The following is a 26000-nucleotide window of genomic DNA, read 5'->3' as shown; positions in this document are numbered from 1 at the left end:
AAATAGTTTTAATTGCTCCATATAAGTTATCTGATTAACCCCAACATCATAATATTTAAATTATATTTGATTGCTTAATATCAGCATCTTCCGATTTGAATGCATCCATTAATTTCTGTTTAGTATTGATTGATAGTTGTGGAGCCAGGCTTACACAATTAAAAACAAATAGTTTATTTGTAGGCAGACATGGAGCTATATTGATGTAAAAAATTATATGAATAGATTTCGAATATTCGAACGATGTCCGTGAAATACAAACTTTTAATCATTGTAATATTACACTCAGTGAATATGGTAAGTACCAACCGGAAAGAGAGTTCATTTTGTAAACATTTCTATTTAGAGCACTTCTGACTTCGAGTTCACGAATATCAAATGCACTTCTTTGGACAAAGAATTTGACGACTTTGAGTACTGCCATCTGAAGTCTGTGAACCGTACCTTCAAATACATATCACTTAAAGTAAGAATGTATAAGATTCCCGTTACCAGAGTCAAGGTAAGGTTAAAAATGGTTAAATATCCACTATATGATCCACCATTTTAGGTGAACTTTGCTCTCCTCAAGAAGTTTAATGGATACAAGCCGTTCCTATACAACATCACCACGGATGCCTGCAGAGTTCTGAAGTATCCGAAGTCCAACCCGGTTTTCGGATTTTTTCACAGTCTTTTTGCGCATCACTCCAACATGAATCATTCATGTCCCTATAATGTACGTAAAATATGAATATGAATATGAATATATGAGTAATTTATTTCTCGTACGTACAGCACGATATTATTGTGGACAAGCTGCCTGCCGATTTTGTAAATACGAAATTTACAAAAATTTTGCCTTTTCCCGTGGGAGATTATCTTTTTGATTCCAAATGGATAGTTAATGATATAAATAGAGCGGATGTTCAAGTTTATGGCACTCTATCCTGAAAACAATAGTTTCATTAAACCCAGTAATATAATGCCTAATATACATAATTTAAAAAAGTGAGTACAAAGAAAGCTTGGCTAACCAAATCATACAATTATATTCTACAAAATTGTGAACAACATTTTTTTTTAAATTTTATAAAATGCCTAAAATGGGTCTAGTTTCATTTAAGTTTTCATATGAAATGTAATCAGGGAACGTAAAAATATAAAAATGCTATTTGCTGGTCCAATAGACTGTGACAAATTAAAAGAACATTATTACGAATTTAGACGAATGCAAATAGTTCAGGTTCATGCGTACTTAAATTGTGATTAATGTATTGTGATCTTTTTACTGCAAAGTTATGTTGGCCTGGGGCAGTAATAAACCGAATCTCTTGAAGTCAGTATCATTGCGCTGTTCATTATGTGCAAACTCATAGGGCTTATAAGCAACATAATTATGCTCCTTATTCTGATCACAGAAGTATGCATGCTATGCATTTATTAAAGTCTTACTAAGGCACATTTCTCTTTAAGATAGCCTCGATGGTGGAATTCACGAATGTCAAGTGCACCTCCTGGGATAACGCGTTCGATGATTTTGAGTATTGCCATCTGAAGTCGGTTAACCGGAGCTTTAAGTACTTCTCGCTCAAAGTAAACCTACACAAGCTTCCCATAACCAAAGTGAAGGTTTGTCACGACTAAAATGAATACATTATTTAGTGTTGAATTAAAATTTATTGTTTAATTTTCAGGTGAACTTTTCTCTGCTCAAGCGTTACAATGGCTACAAGCCATTTCTATACAACATCACTGTCGATGCTTGCAAAGCCCTGAGACACCCGAAGTCCAATCCGATATTTAGTTTCTTTCATGGGCTGTTTAAAAAACATTCCAACATGAACCACACCTGTCCATTCAATGTAAGTTTGCTGATGCGGTGATTGGTTGAGCAGTTGAATACTTTCCTTTCTTATATTTCAGCATGATCTAATCGTTGAGAAACTGCCTACAAACTTTATGAATCAACAAGTGAGCGGGGACCTCAAGTTTCCCCACGGGGATTACCTCATCCACTCCGACTGGTATGCATACGGAATTAATCGCGCAACCGTAGATTTCTTTTACTCACTTTCATGACTTTTAACAAATTATGCGATGAGGTTTATTCCTATGCTATAAAGAATTCCATCGGTTACAAAGTTTAACATAAACTAATCTCTAGACCTAACATATCCGGCTAACTCTAATTATTTACAACTGGGCTTTGGATAGAAGCGAACGGCGTTCCGAGTTCCGAGGCAGGGAATCAGCTCCTCAATCCCTTGGAGTAATCTTAACCCGTAGGCCGTCCTTGGGCCGCAGAATGAGCTCGCCCAGCAGCGTGAGATCCTCCCGGCGATCCACAGCCTCGATTTTGTACTTCCTCAAAACCGTGGAAATCACGGCCTTCTCCTCCAGAATGGCGAACTTCTGGCCAATGCAGTTACGCGGTCCGGCGCTGAAGGGTATGTAGGCGAAGGGATGGCGTCCGGCGCAGTTTTCCGGCAGGAAGTTGTCCGGATTGAACTGCTCCGGCTTGGGGAAGACACGCGGATTGCGGTGCAGGGCGTAGGTCATTATGATGGCCTGAGTTCCGGCGGGCACAATTTTTCCACCTATGGAAGGGAAGCCAGTTAAAAGAGCTCTCGCAGGGAAAACGTAAAGATCTTACCAATATTCACATCCTCGCCCACCATCCTAGCCATCATTGGGACACTGGGAAACAGGCGCAGCGAATCCTTGATGCAGCACTCCAGGTATCGCATATCCAGAAGATTCTTCATGGTGGCCGGCGTCTCCTTGTCGTTGCCGAAGATCGAGTCCAGTTCCTCCACCACGCGCTCCTGGTACTCGGGATGGCAACCCAACAAAAATAGTGTCCAGGAAATGGCTGCAGAGGTGGTGTCGTGGCCCTCGAACATAAAGGTGTCCACCTCCTCGCGAATGTCCTCCTACAACAGAATTTCATATTTAATAATAGAAACATTTCAGGGTCACCCTTCTTCTTACATTAGAAAGCACAGTTCCTTCCTTAGAGGCATCGATGAGGAGGTCCAGGAAGGCCAGGCGCTTCTTCTTTCCCAGGTCATCATAGGCATCGGGTTCGCTATTATTGTTGTTGTTATTGTTCTCCTGGAGAATGGCCAACTCAGCCTTCCGCTCGCGGATCACCATGTTGGAAAATCCATGCAAGGTGCTTATGTAGCTCTGGTGGAGCTTGTAGTCCGCGGTCAGGCTGAAAATGAAGTCGCTCTGCAGCCAAATCTTTGCCTGCCGACTCTGCACAATCGATCCAATGCTGCGAGAAGAAACATAACAATTGTAAACTCAAAGTTCTGTGGCAGTTTTCTTTGATTTCCAAATGAAAAGCTTTGCTGGTTTTTAAATAGATAAACAGTGCCATACACATTTTGTCCCGATTTACGGAGTTTCTCACAGGGAATGGGAAATGAGAAAGTGTTGCGTTAAATTGAAAGTTAGTCATCTGTGCACTGGATGGGAGTGTGTTCTATGAGGCGTGGCTGGGAGGAGTGGAAGGATGGGTCCGATGCTGTGTGTTATCAGCTTGGAAGCACTTCAAGCATCCCATTGACATCTTAATCTCGCATATTTTGCGCTTGGATGCACCACCACCCACTGGCGCACGCACGGGGCAGAAAGTGGGTGAAAGTGGGCGGATGGGGCAGGTTGGGGAAATGGTTCGGGAGGTGGAAGGACATGTGTATCTAAAGGGTGTCTTCTTTCCTGACAGCTGTTCTGACAGCTCTCGATATTAAACTGCTGCCACAACGCTGATAACTCTTCGCCAAATGAGGAAGAGTTGTGTTTGGTATTGATGATTTTATTCCCAGTGGTCGCCGGCTTTTGTGATATATTTTAATTATACAGAAGGAAATTTCATGTTCAGAGGGTCATAACTGGTTTTCAAATGTATGTGGCAGCGTTTCATAAGTTCCTCTCCGAAAGTATGCCGAGAAATAGTTTAATAACTGACTACGACTCCGAAGTAATGAATTGCATATTTTCAGGCTGGCAACATATTTAATTGAACAATTTTCTTTTCTTTTTGTTATACTTAATGAAGTACATTTGCTCATAACATCAATTTGTGTTGATAAAAAAGCTTATTGCATGCAACTACATATTTTGTTTGATTTCAATCAATAGATTATTATAAACGATTAAATACCATACATTCGCGTGACACGAAGTCAAATTTAAGATAAGCCATTTATGACACTAGCGTTTCTAATAAAAATCAAAAAGGAAACGACTTGTAATAGCCAATAACAGTTTCAATCAACATCGGTCGAAAACTCAATGGTCTAATATTATATACTTGATATACATTTTATGAATGCAATTTGTGACTATAATTGAAACCAGATCAACAAATCTTTCACACTTAGCGGCAGCATGGATTAGATGAAAACCAGATTGCTTTAAATGATTATAGGTAATTTGGCACAATTTCGATCACAATGAAAACGTTTCTGCCGATTCCAAGACAGGATGTTTTATCAATTTAAACATTGATTGCAAAGCTGGCAAGAAAACTTCGACATGCAATCTGCCCATCTTAGGTTCGAGTTATTGACAATATCTTACCCATAGACCGCCTTCACATACTCCGATTCACTATTGCTCTGGGCGTAAATTCTGCGACCCATGGCGGTTTCTGTGAATTGAGTTACGTTTGCAATTAGCCACGAATAATGTCACCCGATCTGGAAAATGTATCCGATCCCCAGCGGCATTGACACTCACCACAAACAATGTCCAAGGTGCAGAGCGTGACGTAGGGGAACAGGTTGAACGCCTCGCTGCCCACCTCCACCGCCAATTTTCTGGCCAAGACTGCGCTCTGCTCATTGAAAACGTCGATGAAATCGTCCAGGATTTTGAAGTGGAAGGCAGGTGTGAGGATCTGTGGTTAAGTTAAATTGAAATAAGTACACAATACAGTTGTAAGAGCAGCTCAAAAGGACTCACCTTCCTGCGGGAGTGCCACTTGCGATCTGTGCTGGTGAGCAGACCCTCTCCCAACCAAGGATGCAGATAGTCGTAGTCGTGGCTCTTGTTCACAAACTTCTGGCTGTTCAGTATGGGCTGATATATTTAAATTTAAATTAGTTATGTTTACAGGAATGCCTATGTATTCGAACTCACCTCCACGGTCTCAGGCTCGAAAAGGAGCACTCTTGGAGCTGTTCCCTGCCAAACGCGATTGATTCCAATTCGAGTGCCCCACAACTTTTGCATGCCGATGACACGGTTGAAAAGCTCTGCAAAATGATAGGAATTGGTAAGAAAAAACCAGTTTAGCTTGGTTGGCTCGAACAATATGGGTGGGAGGGTAATTTACGTCAGCATTTATGTTATCACTGTTGATTCATTTGTGGCCAAAATAGTTTGTTATTTTATGTATTTGCACATTTCCCAGATGTCAGAGTAATTATTTCGCGTTCGCTGCTGCCCCTTCGCCGACCCCATGAAGGTCGCCTCAATTGCTTTCTTTGTGGCCCAGTTAATAAGCCGGGCTCTTCTCGGCCGAAACTCTGGCCAAAACACGTTACTCATAGACAAGACCGTGTAAACATGTTTATGTGTCGCCGCAGCTCATGTGTGTTGCATTAATTAAAAGATGAAACACACAACGCAAACAGCGATGCGCGGCCATTCAGCAATCTCTGTCTCTAATAATGATTTTATGTAACCCCACCGCCCGAAAAGCGAATCGCTATTTCGCGACCATCAGGTGGGGCATTTCTCAGGTGAGAAACGGAGGGACTCTGGGCAGCTCTTTCATCGGAAGTTGGAGCTTGGCGAATGTCGAATGCCGATCTGTCCAAAAGAAATCACTTTTCATGCAATCTCTTTTGCCGCTCTAGGGGTCACTCCATTATCAACAAGGTCTGTGAATTCGTTTAATTACTTAAGGTAATTTTAGACATGATTATGTCCATAAAAAAGCTTAATATGAATGAATTTGATAATCCAAAAAGAACCTATATCATAGCGAATTTAATTCGAAGTGCTAATACGGGAATTACGTTACTAAGTGAAAGTGTTGTGGGATTTTGCCAAGAACAAAGATCGCTCTCGATTGCTAAAAGGGAAAAGTGTGTGATTAAACCTTAGCCAAGTCTAAGCCGACACACCTTCGCTGTTTCATTTGAAACTCAAGAGGTCGTATCACCTATGGAAACAAACCTATTTACATTACGCTAGGCGCATTTTGCTACCCTACCTCATGGATTTCCCTTCGCAACAGATTTCTGTAGATGTGTGTCATTTGGGTAGTCTGCGATTACGCAGGCAATTTGGTATAATTCGCGATTGTCACAATTTCTTGGCTGACATTGGTAGTGCAGATTAAAAAGCAGTTACCAGATCGCGCAGAGGCCAAAACGAACCCCCGAAACACCCACAGGCACTTGAAAAAAAACCGTGACCCCCGTTTTGTTGGCAGCAGAACTCTGAAAACTCAGAACTGGAAACCCGTTTGAGCCTTGGCAACACTCCGCATCATTCCACTCCAAATGTTGCCGAGCTGCCTCTTCAACAGCCAGAGGTATTTTGGAAAATGTACGCGATCAAGAACCGCTTGACCTTCAGCCCGAGTTGCTGCAACATCATATTTCATTTTTCATTTTATTTTCAGTTTTTAGCACTTAACAAAAGCCTCGTAATTGCGCAGGCAAACAGACGGCGGCCATTTCGAGATTCGTTCTTAAATTAAATTATAAAAAATTAATAAAACTCACTGGCTGCTAATCGGTCCATAAATTATATGCAAGTTGCTCGCTTGCCTTGGCAGAAATATTCTTGAGCAAGTCTTTTGATTTTATCGCGACCTTAAAGTTTTGGATGTTGATGACACGAATTAGCAAGGCATTTCTCTGCCTAGTCAAACGGGTTTCTAAGGTTCTTTTCGAGACAATCAAAGCAGGTTGTAAATCTGTTAAATGTAAATGCTAATTGGGCTAGACGAGGAGCATTGAGAGAACCCATAGAACCCCCAAATTAAGTATCCAAAACTTGATTGGAACTTCACAACCACGAAGACAAAGACAAAGAACTCGAAACGGAAACGAATCGAATTGAATCGAATCCATTGGGGCTTAGCACCCATCGAATGAGTAGCAATTTTTCATACGTTTATCAAATCCATTTCCTACACGAATCCACTGCAGTGGCCAAGAGCCGAATTCGAACTTGTATCTTGTATCTTGTATCTGGCTCTTCCGCATTGAAATTTATGTTAATTCGCTTTGTCTTCGAAAGGGGGGAGGTTGCAAAACGCCGGATCCGCGGAATGCGAATTAATCAGCCCCTCGATCGATTGAGAATCCGAGCCAGGCCGGGTCCAATTACGATGGCTATATTATGCCATTCAGTGTCAAGATCAAGTCCGCTTTGGACCTTTTCTTCTTTATCTTTTTCTGGGCCTAAAGCTCTGAGCCCAGTCTGTTCGCAGTTTATGGCTATTTTTATCACTGCGCCGAGTGTTTGGCGAGCTTGTTATGTGAGTGATTTATGAGCGGCTTCTGGCTGCTGTTTCGGCGCCGATTCTTCATATTCGGTAATTGTTTTTGGGATGAGCAAACAAATTCACGCAAATTGCGTGTGAAATGGCGGGCTAAATTGCCCCTTTGTCCGGTGAAAGTCGGCGGATCCGGCCTTATATCGAGATCAGACGTAATTCGACTGGTTTGCGTAGTAAAATTATTCAAAGGCTGGTACCTCTTCTCCACCGAAACTTTCCAGCAATTAAAATTCATTAGAATTATGCCAAAACTGCACGCTCAATTGCCCCTTGTCCCGGCGACTTTTTCACGTTTTATTTGCCTCCAATCGACGATGTGGCGTATCGCAAACAAATACAAAATTTGTTAATTAAATTATGTGCTCCGCCGGACGACTAAACAAAGAGGAATAGAAAATGCATAAATCACAGCTTATTGCAATCTAATTTTTAACAGGTTTTCGCATTTTGACATGTTTGCCCCTGCGGTTCTATAAATCAATTAGCAGTTGGCTCTAAGGAGACCACGAACTTGACCAAAATCTTGGACACGCCATTCTCCGCAACGAAAGTGAAGATTGCCAATTCGGAATTTCGGAAAGTAAAGTTCATTAACACTGGTCTTTAACAGATATTCGAATTATTTCGGGACGTGGACGACTGCCTCGTTGGGAGCTGATCACAGAAATTAGCACCTGTTCGTCGGCGATTGTTTGCCCTAGCAATCAGAGAATGACTCAGGGTCAATATCACTAACTGGAGCACCCACACGGCCGTAAGAATTTGTGACTCCGGCACTCACCGTCGTGATCCACATTCATTTCGATGGCGTTGCCCAGGAAGGGCATGGCCGCAGGTCCCGGGATCTTTTCGATGTACTTCACCAGTCGGGAGCGGCGCTTGTTGTAGACCACGAGGAAAATTAGAATGGATCCCAGGAGGAAAACCGTGATCGGGGAGTAGCCGGATATCACTTGGCCCACTTTCGAGAGCAGTATGCTCTCGGCCATCAACGAGGTTATCACTTTCGAGGACATCTTCGCGGAGTATCCACAGATCTACAGGCGTTCAGTCTCAGCGTTAACTTCACTTTCTATTCGCTATGTGTATGTATATCCTTATCGCACGGAGATTCGAACCCGGACCCGGCGATTCAAGCGCTGCGAACTCCAATAGACAACTAACCGAAAAACCGAGATTGCACAAAAATTTAAAAAGAAGTGCTAAAAATTTCGGGCCAAGCGTTTCGGGTTTCGAGCTCTCGTCTCGCGAACTCGGCTTTGAATCGCATTTGTATCTGAGGCTGAGTATCTGCGCCAGTATTCGTGAGTATCTCGATCTCTTAGCCGGGCTGGTAATAGCGCCAGTAGTGGTAACAGCGATAGACACACACATACAAAGAGGGGGCAAAAAAGGTGGCCAAAACAAGCGACTTGCAGTCGCATTGTTGCCTAGATGACTGGGCCTTTCCACTGTTTATGGAACCTACAAATCGTTGCAGTTTGGATTACGATTTCATATGTGACGTTTGGTACTTTTTAGCCCCTAGGGCATTTCAGTTCCAATTCGAAGTTTGTCAATGCTGAAGAAAGCTGTGCCAAAAGGGAAATGTATTATTTCATTATACCTGTTTTCGAATGCAGATGTTGGCTTAAACGTGTTTCTATGCAAATACGTGGTGGTCTCAAAAGCAATTTAACTTGAACTTGAACTAAATCTGTTCTTTTTATTAATCGATATAGCACCACTAGTGTGAAATGTTATGAAAATACCAGTAGAACCTCTTCTTGGTGTGGTAGTAAATAAGTTTTGGTTTTCGTATATCAGAAATTGAATTGGTAAGAGCAGTATATCTTCGTCTTACCCAACCTATTGATTCGCATAATTTCTTACTAAGCGCTTTTGTATCTCGCCCTTGTGCCTGAATGGCAAACTTCAAAGCTGAAAGATCTCATCATATTCAATCGGCAAAGAGGGGCGTATACTTGTCAACCCTTTTTGAAGTCTATTGAAAGTTATAGGATTGGATCGGAGGTTGAGTTCCGCCCAGACATAGCCAGACAGCCTTGGCTAGCTTTTTGCAAGAAGGTTGGCACTGGGATAAAGCCGCTCGATTCTACGATCGCTCATTAACTGCAGGTTCGGATCTCATTATAAGAGTGCAATTAAAACAAGCTTAAACGCACTGTCATGTCCGCTAGTAGACACTTAATAATGGGAGCGTTTGATTCGAGGATTTCAGTCACCGAAGTCATGGGTAGACCCAACCTTCGTGAGTCAGAAGATTCTTGGACAATTAGCGATAGCTCGAGGTGGAGATCGAGATCGAGATCGAGATTGAGATCCGATTTGCTGCCGCCTGTTAAATGTAACCCAAGGTTAGGAGGAAGTTTCCTAGTGTCCGTCACCATTCAAACTCGTGCCCGTTCTTATTGATGAAGATCGAGTTGGAACCAGCGTAACTCGTTTTGGGTTCTTAGCTAACAAAATTAATATTATTTCGCCGTCTGCGTTTTGGGTTTCGTTTCTTTTTTCTGGTTTGTAAACCAAGGAACCTGTTCCAATGGAGCCCATAGAACCTTGTCTTACTGATGCATAACTAAAGACTTAGTAGGAGCTCCCGGCACATCCAGAGATTGTGACATAATCCCAGAAATATAATGCCTTTTTTTGGCACGGTAAATATATTATAGAACCGGACCTGAAGTCCCCAATCTAGAATTCTAAACACACTTTTGCATACCAAAATACGAAGCCTTTCGAAGAGTTCAATCGAAAGGTCAGACACCACCTAGCAAAAGTCTTTTGTAACCAATTTCTATGAAATCGATGGCGCATTACAATCGACTTTATGGCTAGGAAGCCGAGTGATTACGAAACCCGGAGACTGAAAATAATGTCTAGGAAGTGGAAGAAGCCGGCGAGCGACTCGTTCTTTAATTAAAGAAGAATTAACAGCTTCGCGGGGGAAAAAGCGCCAAGTCACTGCTGAAAACCACTTCTGTTTTCATTTAACCATTTTATCGTCTAATTCTGCGTATTTCTGTTTACTTTATATAGTCATGCAATTCCACCGCAGATTAGAGCACAACACAGAGAACATCGCTCTTAAGACTCAAGTATCTCGGGGGCTTCCCCTCCACAACGGCTGTGTTGCCATGCTCTTTGTTTTGATGTGGCTTTCGGTCTTCTACTGGACTATGTCGATGATAATATGCCTACGTGCAGGCGATCCATGACTGATTTGCAGCGGATCCGAATCCGATATCCGAGCATCTCGCATGTCGGTGCTAATAGGCGGTGAGTATCTTAATGCGGAGGGCCGGCCGTCCTCTACTGTTTTCAAGATCAAGGGCACAACACGATACGAGTGGTATTCATTCATCTTCCTGATTAGTCAAGTTTTCAACAGTGCAGAAAGACAAGAAAGAAGGGTGGAATTAGATGACCATCATTTCCATGGCACGTCTTTAGTGATAAGTTCTCATAAGTACCACCAATACATTACTATGTCAATATGTGACTTCATTTACACACAGAAGTAAAGAACTGAAAAATAAATTTAGATAGTAATCTTCTACAACTAATTAACAAGCTAATATTAGAATATTATATAGAAGAATCAAGATTTTAATTTTGATTGTTGGGTGAAATTCTTCATTACATGAAGTAATACACTTTCTTATCAGGATGCTTAATTTTTTCAGATTTACATAATAATGACCGGTTAACGGTTGTTGACATTTCTACGTGAGTGTGTGGTTTATTCACTTTTTATCGATTCGAAATAAGCGTGGCAAACGTGTTTGGTTTGCCATAAACAAATCATGAGCGAAGTCTCACGCAAAGCAGTTCAATGGGTCAAAGTTTCCGAGGCTTGGTGCTTCTAACCCAGCTAGACTACTGCATCTGTATGGCCAAGTCCATGCCTGAACTTGATCTGGATGCTGGACGGACTACGTGCGGAAGAAGAGCAGCAGTCGAGAAGCCTTCGCCCGAAGTCAGCTATAAAAGAGTTGTAGATCTTAACTATAACTTCAACTGTTTCTGCTTTGTTATTGGTGGGGGTTTCGTTCGTTTATAGCCATTATAGACAGTATTTGAAGATTTGACTCACAAATTATTATGGCCAGCAGTTGTGGCTGAATTGATTAGCTGGCATTTGGCTGTGGCTAGCGGTCTTTTAGCCCCTCGATAAGGTCAAGTTCACTTCCGCATGGTGAGCCAGTAGTTAGTGAGCGCCGTTCTCTGATCTCCAAACGACTACCCCGAAGTAACTGTTTCGGAGTTTCGGGCGGATTTCATGGGTAGGGAAAGGGAAATTGCCCAAGAGGTCAGCTCAAGTGGCCATAAAACAATTAGCCATTAGACGGGCCTTATGTGACGCACTTGGCAATCGCGGCAATTAGAGTTGTTACCAATCTCTCCGCGGGTCACGCAACACAATATGTATATCGAGCCTCGATTTTATCTGCCAGCGTGTGAACTGCCGGAAATTTCACTCTTGTGGATGCATTTAATTCTTTCCGAACCTGATTTTTGGCCAAGTAAGTTGGGGGGGAATAAAAGGCGCAGTCGCTTCTAGAGTAAACAAATTTATGAAAGACATAAAAAGCGGATAAAAGCAGAAAATTATCTCGCTCTTGAAACTCCGAAATTAAACGTTAGTCCAATGATTTACTGCTTTACTTATAAGCGTGTTAATTGCCTAAATTTCCTTCACTGTTGAACTTGATTACTTGTTCTTTGGCGGTCCACTCGATTGCCATAATATCAATCTCGCAGCCAGACTTCAACAAGTGTCAAGTGCAGTGTCTGGCTGCAATTAACCCTCTACTGCCCCATAGTACCTTGCTTAAGGTCACATAAAGCTTAAATTCAATTCCAATTTAATCTAGTACAATTTAATATTTCCTCAATATTTGGTTCTAAGTACCAAGTCTTTCAACCCGGTCTCAGCGGGTTAATCTCCGTCAAAGAACCGAAATGCACGGCAGGCGTTGCAATCCACGGTCAACACGACAGGTTTCAGGTTTCCTTCTAAGCCCCTGAACGGCCAAATCGTTGGTTTTGACACAGATATAGCCATGTTATGGCCGTATTGGCCGGATCGGCGCTTGCATTTGGCATTTCGTTGGCCAAACACCACCAGGTGACCTCGACTTTCAATCGCTGTGAGAATGTGTCTGGCATTCTTTGCGAATGTATCTTCAGACGATTCTCACACAGATCTTGATACGCACCTCGGAATCGAGAATTACACGCCGATAGGCATCGCGAGAAAAATCTACTGGCCGGCCATTACGAGTGAGATGCATTTTCCCCAACATTTATGCCTGCGAGCTTTACATCTGGGCAGGCTCACATCAATTAACCCGCAATTACAATAGAATTTAATCATGTGCCTCTGCTAGTTCAAGTCGCACAGTTGGCCAAAGGGGGGGTTAAGCGATGGGGCTGGGCAAGAAACGTATTAATAACCGCGCTAAGTTCAAGAACATCGCTGATGGTTATTGTCATAGTTTTGCCGCGGCAATATGTAATTAAATCTGCGGATTGCAATCGATTATAAATACGTTGTGCGGCATTTGCGGGTGACGAAGGCTTTGTTTGCTGAGTGAGTGAGTGATTTAATAAATTGTTCCGACTTTAAGAGCAATAATTTCCTTCTACGATAATTTAAGCTATAATTTCAAAGACATTGTATTCAAGTACTCAAAGTACTTAACACCCTGCAGAAATGTGGTCCAATTCTAATAGTTACTTAATTATTTATTATAACATTTTAAGTTAAATGATTTCCTGACCCCATTTTATGATGGCTTCCTCGGCGGTTTTTATGGCTTTTTGAAAGGCAAAAACAGCTCTCTGTTATTAACAGAGCGCGGTTCGAGTCCATGCTCCGCCCTGATTGCTAAGTCTACACGGGGTTGGTTTTATGCTAAAAGCATTATCCAAGTCTCACTCCACAAGCTCTTCCCAAAACTATCGTTAAATTAATTTGACCATAATCCAATCGCTGACTGGTCGCACTATTATATCGCTACGGTATATATTTGAGGGAAGAAACGGCGGCCACACTGCAGACAAATAAAAAATTTAACCAATCGTTGCAATTGCACTTCAGTCTTCGTTCAGAAATAAATACGTAGTTGCAAATAGAGGACTATCTCCACCGACATTTAAGAAGTACAGTTAAAACCGGGAAAATGGAGAGAGCAGGCCTCTTGGCCGTTTTGGCACTGTGCTGCGCCTTCGGTAAGTGGAGAAGAGAAGTGCGAAAAGCGACGTCGAAAGGGAACCACAATAATAGTTTAGTCATAGCTTATTGCGTATTCGCGCTGTGCACTCTGTTCCTCAACCGTTGCTCTCTTTGTTTGTTTGCTTTCTTGCAGGCGCCTTCGCCGCTGCCACGCCCCTTTTGGGCTCCAGCAAGTGCACCTGGGGACCCTCCTACTGGTGCGGAAATTTCAGGTGAGTGCGGAAAAGTGGGTGGCAAAATAAACGGTATATTCGGATAATCGCTTGGTCATCGAACACTACAAAGTTCTCGAAGGCAAAAAGCTAACCTCTCTTAACCCCGCTCCGCATAGCGATATTGTTTCTCCGCCTCACTTGCCCATTGTTTGCAGCAAAGACTCGTCTGTTTTTGTTCTCTGCGCCGATAAGACTATCACTCGAATCGGAAATCGAATCACTTTGCTCTACATAGCTCTATTCGCCGATAACCCCTGTTATTGCAAACTTAACACTAGTGCCGCTCTAATTGCTTCCCCTGTTTTGCGTTGTATTGTTTTACAGATTCCATGTTTTCTCTGAGTGCACTTTTCGCAATGCTCTCTGCCTCCATATCCCATATTTCTGGATTTCCTTTGTCCGCACATTCGCTTTAAATCAAATTAACAGTACCGCCAGTCGGAACATTTAGACGGCAAATTTAAGCGCTCGTAGGGGCACAACTTTATCGACACGATTATATGCATGAGTAATCCATAGGAGCAGATCGTTCAGAAACTGCTCCCTTTACCTTTTCCCTGCACCGCCAAACAAACCACATGATTGCTTTGTTTATCATTGTCAATTCTGCAAGCGGCAACAGTTGTTCCTTATCAACGGATTCTGACTAATCCCTCAGGCGTATGATGAGTACAGGGGAACATCCGAAAGTGCAACTTCTAAGCACTTAACACAGTCACAATGACCCGCACCTGAAACCCTTATCCAAGCCTTACTCATTGACATTTGTAAATTCCTCAATGGAGTGATATTTCATTGCGGCCACAGAGGATCATCTTACAGAGGCTATACTGTACATATGTAACACCACGATCAACTTACAGTCAAACTTTACATGGACTGCATCATTAATAGAGTAAAAACGATCAATAGGCAACGGAAAACATTTGTTAAGCACCCATCCCTTATCGCTGGTCGTAATTCCTTTGTTTGTTGATTGATTTATTTTTAAATGGCCAGGAAAATCCGCCATTTCTGGCTCTTAACCGTTTCTTTGTTTCTCAATTAACTGCGAAAAATTGCAGAGTGTCAAAAATTAAAAACGTCGCCATTGCTGTTGAAAATTCAAAAAACAATATCTGAATGCGCAGCCAAGTAAATAATATATACGTGGATACGTCCAGATATACCATACATATGTACTGTTTATTTCCATGCTTATCAGTGCTGATTTTTGCTTTTTAGACGCTTTGTTTGGTATTCCTGGTGAATTCACCGCAGACTCTCTACATGTTTATAGAAATTAGCACTTTCCGTTGGAATCAGTCAAATCGATTTATATTGAACAAATATAGGGTTACTTTCCATCAAAGTGGGTAAAATGCTCTTAGTATCTGGGCTTTAAATGCTATTATATTTGCTCATATGGGATGGTAAAGGCTTTGATGAAGTCAGCATAAGCTTGGTGATTATTAAACAGAAGAGTGGTATCATTTCGTTTCGACTCGGAAGTTAAAAAATCGAAATATTACCACTCATTGCTTCGTTGTATCCATTGAAAACCCAACATAATCATGTGAGCTGCGGGTGCATTCTTAAAGTGGATAGGGCTACTCCCTTTTTTGTGGACTCTGGTCTTTGCTGACTCGTCGATTCTGACTTGGCCACTCGATTACGAATGCGGGTCATTTGATCCGAACAGCGGCATTTCGCACAATCAGCTTACAATCCGACTGTGGGACTTACTCTGACGGGTTTATCTTAACAGCAAAGAGAGTTTGCTTACTTTATGTCTGTTTCCTTTCCAGCAACTCCAAGGAATGTCGTGCCACCCGCCATTGCATCCAAACCGTTTGGGAAACCCAAAAAGTGCCGGTGGACACGGACTCCATCTGCAAGATATGCAAGGACATGGTTACTCAGGCCCGCGACCAGCTGAAGAGCAACGAGACAGAGGAGGAGCTGAAGGAGGTCTTCGAGGGCTCCTGCAAGCTGATTCCGATCAAGCCGATCCAGAAGGAGTGCATCAAGGTGGCCGATGACTTCCTGCCCGAGTTGGTCGAGGCCCTGGCCTCGCAGATGAATCCTGATGTGAGTTTTCACCTCCACAACACATCATCCTCAACCTCTTATTCATATCTAAAATTGTTTCCTTCAATCCTCAGCAAGTTTGCTCTGTGGCCGGACTTTGCAACAGTGCTCGCATCGACGAAATGTTCAAGAATGGCATTCAGGCTGGTCTTGATGGAACCGTCCAGGATGAAGATGACAGCTCCGAGGAGACCGAGTTGGCCATGCAGCCCAACCAACTTTCCTGCGGCAACTGCAACCTGCTTTCCCGCCTGATGCACTCAAAATTCGCGGCTACCGATCGCGATGACATGGTGGAAACGATGCTTCATATGTGCGGATCGCTATCCAGTTTCTCAGACGCCTGTGCCAACATTGTGCTCACCTATTTTAATGATATCTACGACCATGTGAGCAAGCACTTGACCACGGATGCCGTGTGCCATGTGTCCGGAGTGTGTGCCTCCAAATATCACCAGCATGAAGAGGAAAAGCAACCACAAGAAGCCCTGGTTGCCTTGGATGCCGGCGATGATATTCCCTGCGAACTATGCGAGCAACTGGTTAAGCACCTGCGCGACGTGTTGGTGGCCAACACCACTGAAACGGAGTTCAAGCAAGTTATGGAAGCATTCTGCAAGCAGTCAAAGGGATTCAAGGACGAGTGCCTTAGCATTGTCGACCAATACTACCATGTGATCTACGAGACTCTGGTTAACAAGTTAGATGCCAATGGAGCCTGCTGCATGATCGGCATTTGTCAGAAGAACTCCGCCTCCTCAATGAAGGATATCCCAATCATGCCGCTGCTGCCTGTTATTGAGCCGGCTCAGGTGAAGATCACCATCGAGAAGCTGGAGAAGCACGAGAAGAAGCAACTGGGAGCCAGTGAGCCGAAGTTCAGTCAGAAAGAGATCCTGGACATGCAGTTGCCCATTGATCACCTAATGGGTGCAGCTAATCCCGGAGCTTTGGTCGAGGGTGGAGAGCTGTGCACGCTCTGTGAGTACATGCTGCACTTCATTCAGGAGACTCTGGCTACCCCCTCCACGGATGACGAGATCAAGCACACCGTGGAGAACATTTGCGCCAAACTGCCCTCGGGAGTTGCCGGTCAATGCCGCAACTTCGTGGAGATGTATGGCGATGCTGTGATAGCTCTGCTCGTCCAAGGACTGAATCCCCGTGACGTGTGCCCCCTCATGCAGATGTGCCCGAAGAATCTTCCCAAGAAGGACGATGTCGAAGTGTTTATCCAACCAGCCAGCGATGAGCAGGATCACCCAACTTGCCCTCTGTGCCTCTTTGCCGTTGAGCAGGCCCAGATGAAGATCCGCGACAACAAGTCCAAGGATAACATCAAAAAGGTTCTGAATGGCCTTTGCAGCCATCTGCCCAACGAGATAAAGGAAGAATGCGTAGACTTCGTGAACACCTATTCCAATGAGCTGATCGACATGCTGATCACAGATTTTAAGCCGCAGGAGATCTGCGTGCAACTGAAGCTCTGCCCAAAGACCACTAACGCTCTCAGCGACTTGGGCATTTCGCTGGAGGACGATGTCGATGGTGAGGACAAATCCAGCAGTGAGGAAATGAGCTTCAATGGCATTGAGTCCCTGGAGGAGCTGCCCCCTCAGCTGGCCTTCGACTCAGGATTCAACGCTGCTCCCAACTGCCTGATCTGCGAGGAGTTGGTTAAGACCTTGGAGAAGCGTATGGGCAAGCACCCCACTAGGGACAGTATCAAGCATATCCTGGAGGAGTCTTGCGACCGGATGAGGAAGCCAGTGAACGCTAAATGCCACAAGGTTATCGACAAGTACGGCGATAAGATCGCCGATCTGCTGTTAAAGGAAATGGATCCCAAGCTTATCTGCACGGAGTTGGGAATGTGCATTCTGGCTGATCTGTATGATCGTGAGTATTAAAATATAGAGCTACGTTATGTATGCGTTTAAACTTATGAATTACATTTTGGTGACACAGTCGAAGTTGATGAGGCTTTGAAGTACGACGTGATTGCTCTGCCGCACCAGGACAACAAGATGTCTAGCATCAAGGAGCCGCCCACCTGCGTCCTTTGCGAGTTCATCATGACCAAGCTGGATGCCGATCTAAAGAACAAGACCGAACAGGACGACATTAAGCGAGCGATTGAAGCCGTATGCAATCGCCTGCCAGCCACGGTGCGCAAACAGTGCGACGCCTTCGTCGATGGATATGCCTCCGCGGTCCTGAAATTGCTGAGCGATGTGCCGCCCAAGCAGGTGTGCCAGAAACTGCAGCTCTGCTTCAGCGTGGCCGTCACCGATGAGGTTGTGGAGTGCGGTGTGTGCCATGGAGTCACCCAGGCTCTGTTGCCCTTCCTGCGCGAGAAGAAAGATGACGAATCCGAAGTGACAGCCCTGCAGATGACATCGGTGGGCTGCGAGAACTTGCCAGCCAAGTACTACAAGATTGTAAGTAACTTAAAATCCTAAATGTTATAAATATCTATAAGTTCTTTTGCGTTGCAGTGCTCTGAGATGATCTCCATCTATGGCAGTAGCATTAAGAACTTGGCCAAGCGACCCTATATTGATCAGTCGCACATTTGCGCCGAGATTGGCAAGTGTTTCGATAGCGAGAAGTCTTCGCTGGCCTTTGCTAGAATTTCAGGTAAGCTATAGGTTGAAGGGCCAAAACAATACATTCATTAATTTACTCTTGTCAACAGCCTAAGTGATGCGTTGTGATGTGCGAACCAGACGCGGAGGATTCGAAGGAGAAGGGACCCGATCCCACGCTTTATATATGCATATACCTTTACATATATCTGTTTACATTCTATAACGATTTACTGTAAATGAAACATAATTACTTACTTTTCGTTTTGTACCCCGGTTTTTGGCTCTAAATTTGTTAGGTGAATTTGTGATGAAACTGATTTTATAAACGCACTCAAACGCCGGCTGAAAAAAGTTAAACTTAACTAAACTAACACTTACACTAAGCAGTACCCTAATCGTAATTTCAACCTAAAAATTAGCGAAATTCACGAGCCGCAAACTTTGTATCGATATCCCCATCTGTCCGAAGTCAGTTGAGCAGTGTGTGTAGTTTAAGATATCAAGCAAAACTGTGTAAAATACGAACATTGATCTTATAAATCATAAAGAAAACTTAAACCGACATAGTAGCACATTATTGAAAATTTCCAATTCCCCTTGGAACAGTATATATTTTCTAGCCGACATGTTTGAGAACTCCCTGCTCATCATTAAGCCGGACTATCTGCACAAGCGGCGTCCGGTGCTCTTGAAGTTGCTGGCCGAGGGCTTCCAGATTCAGGGTAATCGACGGATTGCCTTTTCGCCAGAAACTGCCGCCGAGTTCTACGCCGATTATGCCGATGAAAAGGGTTTTATGCTGGAGGTCATTCTGCTTTCGAAGGGTGTTTCCGAGGCGTTCATAGTTACCAAGGAAAACGCCGTGCAGGAGCTGCTCAACATTATGATTTGTTATTTGTGAGTGCTTTTAAATTGAATAGTAAGTTCTCTAGGTAAAATTTGACTTTAAGTGGTTCGGCATCGGATCTGGAACGCCATATCCATGTCACCAAGAACAGTTACAGTGTGGCCCGTGAGATAAACTTTATTTTTCCTAACTGTAAGTAGCATTACAATGATTGGTAAAGTAGAAATCAAATATGTAAATTTTCAGATATTCATGAGCCCCATCAAATGTTCGACCACACCAACTTCTGCAACAGGCCGATGCTGAAGTCGATGCTCGAGGAGATCTACGACATAATGCAGAACACCGATTGCAGCCAGGATAACTGGAAGGTGCGCTTGTCCGATTACCTGGTGCGCAGCAATCCAAAGATGCCGGAAATCAGCAACCAGTGCCAGCAGCGACCGGATGTGGCAATCCAGGACAAATCGCAGCAGACCACCATGACCTATGCTCCGAAGCCAAGTGCGAGGGCAGTGCAGCCACGAGACAAGAAAACGCAGAGCAGCAGTGAACCCTTGTCCACCACATCGCCGCATTCCTCAATGCTGCTCTCATCGTCTTCCTGTGTCACCTGTGGAGGCTTCGAAAGATCTCAGCCCTGTATTTCGGAACTGGACCTCAATAAGCGCGTGGAACCTCATGACGAGGAGCCAGTTTGTGTGGACGAGGAGATTTTGTGGAAGGAAGTTATTGTCTACGAGGAAATCCAACCGGAGGCAGAGGAGCAGGAGTCCAAGGAGGACCTGCACGACCTGGAGGAGGAAGGCGAAGGCGAGTCTGGGGGCTCAGATGCGGAGTCAGACCGAAGTGTTCATGAAGCTCCACCGCCACCAGCTCAAGATGAGGAGTCCGAAGAGGGTGACGCTGCTGCTGGGGAGCCAGGCGAAACTGCTCACGCTCCGGAAGTGGCTCATCCTGCCCAAGAGGCTACTCCTGCGCCTGAAGTCCCTCCAGTGGCTGAAGAACATCCTAACGCTCCAGAAGCTCCCGCAGAGGAAGCTCCACCAGCGGAATAAGTTCGTTTCTCTAGTACACCTGTTGCCCCATCATTTGTCTGGCGAAGCATAGAAAAAATGGACTAAAATGCGCGCGATTTTTGCATCACCAACCATTGCACCCGTTGAACCACCTTAAACTGGCAATTGCGCACTCGCAGAATTTTGGGAGGAGGGCTTAAAATGCTGTTCCTGCAGTTCTTTATTTGCCCCTAAAAAGTGCATCCCACACGGCAGGAAAATCAACAGGAGCAACAGCTTTTTAGCCTCCAACTTGCCGCTGGCCAAATGGCAAAATTTTTTCGCCCCTTTCAAGTGTCCAATAAAAAAAACGTTGAAAATTAAAACAAACAATGAAATCAAATTAAATTTATGGGCCAACTTTCAGTGCAAAAGTGTGCGTTGCATGTGGCACACTTTTTCGCGGGGCAAAGTGGCCTGCAGTGGCTGCAATTAACCCAATTAAAGAATAACAATAGGTTTCGCCTGGATTATTTTGGATTTCACCGATTTACTTTGATAAAAGGAGTAATCTAGATTTGGGTATTGCTTTAATGTATACCTTTATATGCACTTTTGGAAGCCAAGCCAAGTAATTTTTAAGCTGCATCGATCAGGCGAAAATAAAGTCGTGTGACTATATATTTATATGATAAAAGCATTGCATCACATTTATAGAATCCTTTAACACAGGATGCGACTTCGAAAGTGATACACCAAGACATCTCCAGGCTTTGGAATAAATACAAAAATTATCTATAACTAAAAACAAAAAAGGAATTACTTTTTAATTTTAATTACTATTTTCCCTGTGTTTTTAAATTTAGAAACCTTACAAAGCAATTTTAGAAATTCCATAACCACTGTGCGTGACCAGCAGCTGTCGCTGCGAATGTATGTGTGAGTTCGGAGAGAGGCGGAGAAAAGAGAGAGAGAGCAAAAGCTCTCCCTGTTTGGACGCCGTGAGGTATGCAACGCTTTTCGCCTTGCGTAGCGTACCGCTTCCGATTTTCGTGGAATAAGTAAAAGCAATTCGACAGTCGGTATCTGGCTGCCTTCGCTCTGCTCGCATCCTACATCCGCGTTCGGCGTCCTGCGGCCTTCCAAAAATAACAAATAATTACTCAAAATAATAATAATTGAGGTGGTGTGGGGGCGCAAAGCTTTTGAGTCGACGTCGAGTCAAAAAAGTGGCAGAGAAGTGAATCGGTTTCGGTTTCGCAATATACATACACAAACAATAGGCACTGGGAAGTAGACGACGGCGAATCCTTGGCGGCTCAGCATTTCCACCGAATTCGCGTCGAGGAAAAGCGGAAAATCGGAAAGCAGCGACCATTCTCGTATTGATTTTCAAGTGTGGTAAGCGGAAAACGCAAGCAAATACGGAAAAACATGAGAAAGTCCAGAGAAAAGCCCCACCAACTGGCAGTGAAAATGCATGTGGAAATGTCAATGGCCAGGCGGAACAAAAAGGGGCGGTGGTGGGTTAGGAAAGTGCTGAAGTGCTGAAAAGTGTCTAAAGCTGGCTCAGAATCCCCACAAAGTGTCCAAAAATAGAATAGTGATATAGTGCAGTGTCGGCGCAAAAAGGTGGGAAAACCCCAAACTCAAAAGTTGTGGCTAAATTATAGCGCGCTTGAAAATAAATCCGGGCAGACACGGAAAAGCCTCAAACCTCGGGCTCAAAAATGAAAAAAAGCTGAAGAAGCAGAAGAGGAAGCCCGAAAAAACGGAAGAGGAAGAAGCGGCCGGCATACACACACAACCACAAGGGGGTGGCAATCCAACAATCCGAAAGTTGGGCTGGGAAAAGCTCAAGTCACAAATTTTTGCGCAAGGGCAGGCCGAAGTGAATCGAGTCGAGTGCTTTTCCGCAAAGGGGGTGGCAGGCGGCTTCGTCGCTGCCGCAGTCGGCGTCTCGGTCGACGCCAGCGAAATTTCGCAACACTCGCACAAGCACCCCCACAATTTACAGTTAGGGGTGGCATTGACGATAAGACCTATGAAAGGACTAGCGGTGATTCGAATACCCTCGCAGACTGGGAGATCCATAAAGTTCCATTAATGCTAGCCAATTACAAAGGCTTTATCAAAAGTTAAAGAAGTTAAAAGCCTTAAAATCGATAGTAATACTATACAGTGTGTGTTGACAATAAATTGACAATTTTTCGATGTATCTACATGACATGGAATCTCTTAATTTATCTTTCCTAATTGGTATACCCATTAATTATTTATTTTACTAAATATTTCTCATTAATCGCCAGATCGGCGCCGTTAACATGGATAAGATGACGGTTGCCCAGAAGAACGCATATCTCGAGGCGCACATGGCGGTGCAGCAGCAGATGGCCCAGGCGGCCATTCAGTTCAAGCAGCAGCAGACGTCCCAGCAACAGAACTCCCCCACGGCCAACAACAACAACAACAGCCAGAATAACGGCAACATGCAGCAGCAACAACAGCAGCAGCAGCAACAGCAGCAGCAGCAACAACAGCAGCAGCATTATGCAGCAACCATCAAGGTGCCGCAGATCAGTTCCTCCAATGTGGCAGCCGCGGCGGCGGGGGAGAGCACCTTCACAGTTCCGGACGACGGAATGGGATTCGAGGGAGGCGTGCGGGTCCTGCAGAGCCTGGGAACCTGGTCGGCGGCCGAGCAACTGACCTACAACATCCCCAAGCCCAACCTCATTCCCTTCACAGAGCCCTATGTCGAGGGGGGCTCCATGCATCCCGCCAGTCGACTCAAGGCCCTGCAACAGGTGCAACAGGCATCCTCCGGGGTGCGCAAGACAAATCCCTCAAAGTGTGAGTATTGTTAAAAGTTTCGCAAAGTTGGTAATAAGCACTAGTGTGGAAGTTCAACAATAACGTACTTTTACATGGATTTGAATCAATCAACCTTTCGCTTTTACAGCCACCAACAAGGCATTCGAGTGCACGGTCTGCGGCAAGGGACTCGCCCGCAAGGACAAGCTGACCATCCACATGCGCATCCACACCGGCGAGAAGCCCTATATTTGTGAAGTATAAGCTGCCCTCGAGCCCCGCACCTCTAGCCTCAATCAATATCTAACCCTCGCTCTCGAATCCTCCATTCCAGGTCTGCAATAAGGCGTTCGCAAGGCGGGACAAGCTGGTGATCCACATGAACAAGTTCAAGCACGTGACGCCCACGAACATTGCACCACTCGGAAAGCGGCTGAACAACATGGTGAAGAAGAAGGAGCAGCCGGATCCGCCGCCGGAGGACAACAAGCAGAGCCTGGAGCTGCAGCTGCAGCAGCAGGCGGTCCAGGTGGCCGCCCAGAACATAATAGTGCAATCCGCTCAAGGAGCGCCGACGTCGATTCCCGGTATCATCATACCGCACCATCAGCAGCAGTTGTCCTGGACGTGCGAGCTGTGCGGTAGGATGTTCTCGAGTCGGGACGAGTGGTCCATTCACGCCAAGAGTCATCTGGAGGTGAGAAGATGTCGGTAGACACTCCTGGTGAAAGTTGAGCCAAGGAGATACATATTTGTGATATGCCTGGAGTGGATCTAACCCTTCACCCCTCTCTTTCCCATTGATCTATAGTATTGACAGCCGGAACGGCTAGTCGCAGAGTCAACAAAACCAGCAGCAGCGGCGGCAGGAGTCATTGCTAAGACCACCAGCAGCAACAACAGTCGCAACTATCAAATGGATGCTAATCAAAACCAAATTCAGATGGAGGCCCAAGCACGAAAGCAGAAGATAATCATTCAAAACCAGATGATACTCAATGCCAGCCACCAGCAGCAACAGCAGCCGCAGCAACATCCGCAACAGCAGCAGCACCAACAGCAGCAGCAGCAGCAACACGTGGCCCACGGAAAGAAGGCAGCCAGAAAACACCAGCAACATCTGCAGCAACAGCAGCAGCAACAACAGCAACAGCAACAGCAGCAGCAGCAGCAGCAGCAACAGCAGCAGCAACAGACCAGTGCGCCTATGTACAATAACAATAGTAGTAGCAACCACAACGGCAACAACCAAAGCCAAGAAGTAACTACCTATTAATCAGACCAAATGAACTGAAACCACAGCAACACCAACAGCCAACAGCAACATTGAACACCAAAAAACTCACCATTTCCGCATTCTGTATTCTGTTACCCTTCCGTTTACCCCTTTTCCCTGCAAATCCAGGTGTCGGTGCCGGTGTCGCACATCATTGCCAATTCGCCGACGGCCGCCACCTACATGCAGGCCCAGCTGAGCGAGCACGCCAGCAACATGCAGCACGGCATGCCCATTGTCACGTACAATGGGAACCAGTACTGCGTGATCACCCGGGCCCCGGATCTGGATGTGGAGGCGATGCAGAAGCCCCTGGACTATGGCCACGCAGCCGGTGGAGCCACCAACATAATAGTTATGTCGCCGATGCAACTGCTGCCTCCGCAACAGCAGCAGCAGCCGCAACAGCAGCAGCAACAGCAGCAGTAAGCACCATCGAAGAGAAAGGCTTACTGCCTGGCCAACCAGCTATAAATACGAATTGTAAATAAAGTCTTAAGCAGCCGAGAGCAACCCTAAGTATATGTTTAACAACAATACCCAGCAAAACCAAAAACCAAAAAAAAAACAAAGTTTGTAAATGTCAGGTTATGAAGCATAGATCCCCGTGTCAGCGAAGTCAACTCAAAATCAAACGTAGTCTAAGCAACCTAACATATCCCCCCGCAGAACGTATATAGTACCCATCTACATGAGCAGCCACCACACTGAGATATATAGATATGCCACAGACCCTCCAGAGTAGTGTCCCCACATAGACCCGTATGCAAACCGAGCGTGTATGATATTGTATGTGTTTCTATGGCATTGTTTGTACATTAAGCTTATTACGTACTCCAATTACGTCTTCGACTAAAACGCAGCCTGGCAGGCAAACCAAATAAAATGAAATAATGGAAGCAAAACATAAGTAGCAGTAGTAGTGTCCATCAGCAAAGCTCCCCACACATCTCCCCACTCGATTCCAATGGCAAACCATGTAAAGATCAAGAGAAAATAAATTTAATTTAATTAAATAAGCACTATTATGTTTTACTGGGGGTTTGGTTTCCTTTATATATATATCAGTTTCTCTACAGACGCAGAGTATTGAGCTTCTCTCAAACTTAAGCCATGTAATGTTACGTATACGCAGTGTCGGCCATACTGAGCATCATTGAAGTGACACTTACTTGCGGCCAAAAGTACGAATTGAAGCCATTAAAGCACCCAATAATTGGCAGCTGTTGTCGTTTATTATTCTTGGCTGGCCAAGATTGGCGGCATTCTGGCTTTTTAGTCCGAACGGACTGGCCAAAAGCGAAGTAAAAACCAAAACATTTGGTCAACGCTGAGCTCACGAAAATCAACTTTTCGTTCCAAAAGTGAAAAATGCCGCGATTTGGTTTGACCTTAGATGGAAACTCGTCTCTGCCGCTGCGCAGTCGACTTCGCT

General features: G+C 44.6%; 6 protein-coding genes across 7 annotated transcripts; 5 read left to right on the top strand and 1 right to left on the bottom strand.

Annotated features, from left to right (window-relative positions):
* Positions 1–243: 243 nt before the first annotated feature.
* LOC117145744 lies at positions 244–933 on the top strand. The gene is made up of 4 exons (XM_033311506.1): positions 244–273; positions 347–502; positions 551–718; positions 778–933. The coding sequence occupies exons 1-4, from the start codon at positions 244–246 to the stop codon at positions 931–933; spliced, it is 510 nt and encodes a 169-aa protein (XP_033167397.1).
* Positions 934–1342: 409 nt separating this feature from the next.
* LOC117145225 lies at positions 1343–2090 on the top strand. Its single transcript, XM_033310797.1, has 4 exons — positions 1343–1402; positions 1456–1611; positions 1677–1844; positions 1906–2090. The coding sequence occupies exons 1-4, from the start codon at positions 1343–1345 to the stop codon at positions 2059–2061; spliced, it is 540 nt and encodes a 179-aa protein (XP_033166688.1). The 3' UTR covers positions 2062–2090.
* A 6-nt stretch (positions 2091–2096) lies between these two features.
* On the bottom strand, positions 2097–8529 carry LOC117145224 (cytochrome P450 4c3). Its single transcript, XM_033310796.1, has 8 exons — positions 8295–8529; positions 5134–5249; positions 4957–5073; positions 4732–4891; positions 4573–4642; positions 2974–3262; positions 2636–2915; positions 2097–2579 (listed from the first exon to the last, which is right to left on the bottom strand). Exons 1-8 carry the CDS (start codon positions 8527–8529, stop codon positions 2239–2241), a joined length of 1608 nt encoding a protein of 535 aa, XP_033166687.1. The 3' UTR covers positions 2097–2238.
* A 5024-nt stretch (positions 8530–13553) lies between these two features.
* LOC117142920 lies at positions 13554–19192 on the top strand. Its single transcript, XM_033307218.1, has 7 exons — positions 13554–13750; positions 13888–13966; positions 15757–16039; positions 16114–17938; positions 18008–18480; positions 18538–18679; positions 18738–19192. The coding sequence occupies exons 1-7, from the start codon at positions 13702–13704 to the stop codon at positions 18740–18742; spliced, it is 2856 nt and encodes a 951-aa protein (XP_033163109.1). The 5' UTR covers positions 13554–13701; the 3' UTR covers positions 18743–19192.
* Positions 19160–20865, top strand: LOC117142922. Its single transcript, XM_033307219.1, has 3 exons — positions 19160–19527; positions 19581–19669; positions 19724–20865. The coding sequence occupies exons 1-3, from the start codon at positions 19256–19258 to the stop codon at positions 20533–20535; spliced, it is 1173 nt and encodes a 390-aa protein (XP_033163110.1). The 5' UTR covers positions 19160–19255; the 3' UTR covers positions 20536–20865.
* A 689-nt stretch (positions 20866–21554) lies between these two features.
* LOC117144951 (alpha-protein kinase 1) lies at positions 21555–25584 on the top strand. Of its 2 annotated transcripts, XM_033310408.1 has the most exons (6): positions 21555–21876; positions 22785–23328; positions 23438–23547; positions 23624–23986; positions 24110–24550; positions 24695–25584. In XM_033310408.1, exons 2-6 carry the CDS (start codon positions 22800–22802, stop codon positions 24992–24994), a joined length of 1743 nt encoding a protein of 580 aa, XP_033166299.1. In that variant the 5' UTR covers positions 21555–21876; positions 22785–22799; the 3' UTR covers positions 24995–25584. The 2 variants fall into 2 exon arrangements, with proteins under 2 accessions (XP_033166299.1, XP_033166298.1); XM_033310407.1 differs by lacking the exon at positions 24695–25584 and having other exon boundaries at positions 21558–21876; positions 24101–24192.
* The last annotated feature ends 416 nt before the right edge of the window (positions 25585–26000 follow it).

Source organism: Drosophila mauritiana, chromosome 3R (assembly GCF_004382145.1).
Source record: "Drosophila mauritiana strain mau12 chromosome 3R, ASM438214v1, whole genome shotgun sequence".
In the NCBI taxonomy this organism is placed as follows: Eukaryota; Metazoa; Arthropoda; class Insecta; order Diptera; family Drosophilidae; genus Drosophila; species Drosophila mauritiana.
This window is presented reverse-complemented; position numbering and strand designations above follow the sequence as displayed.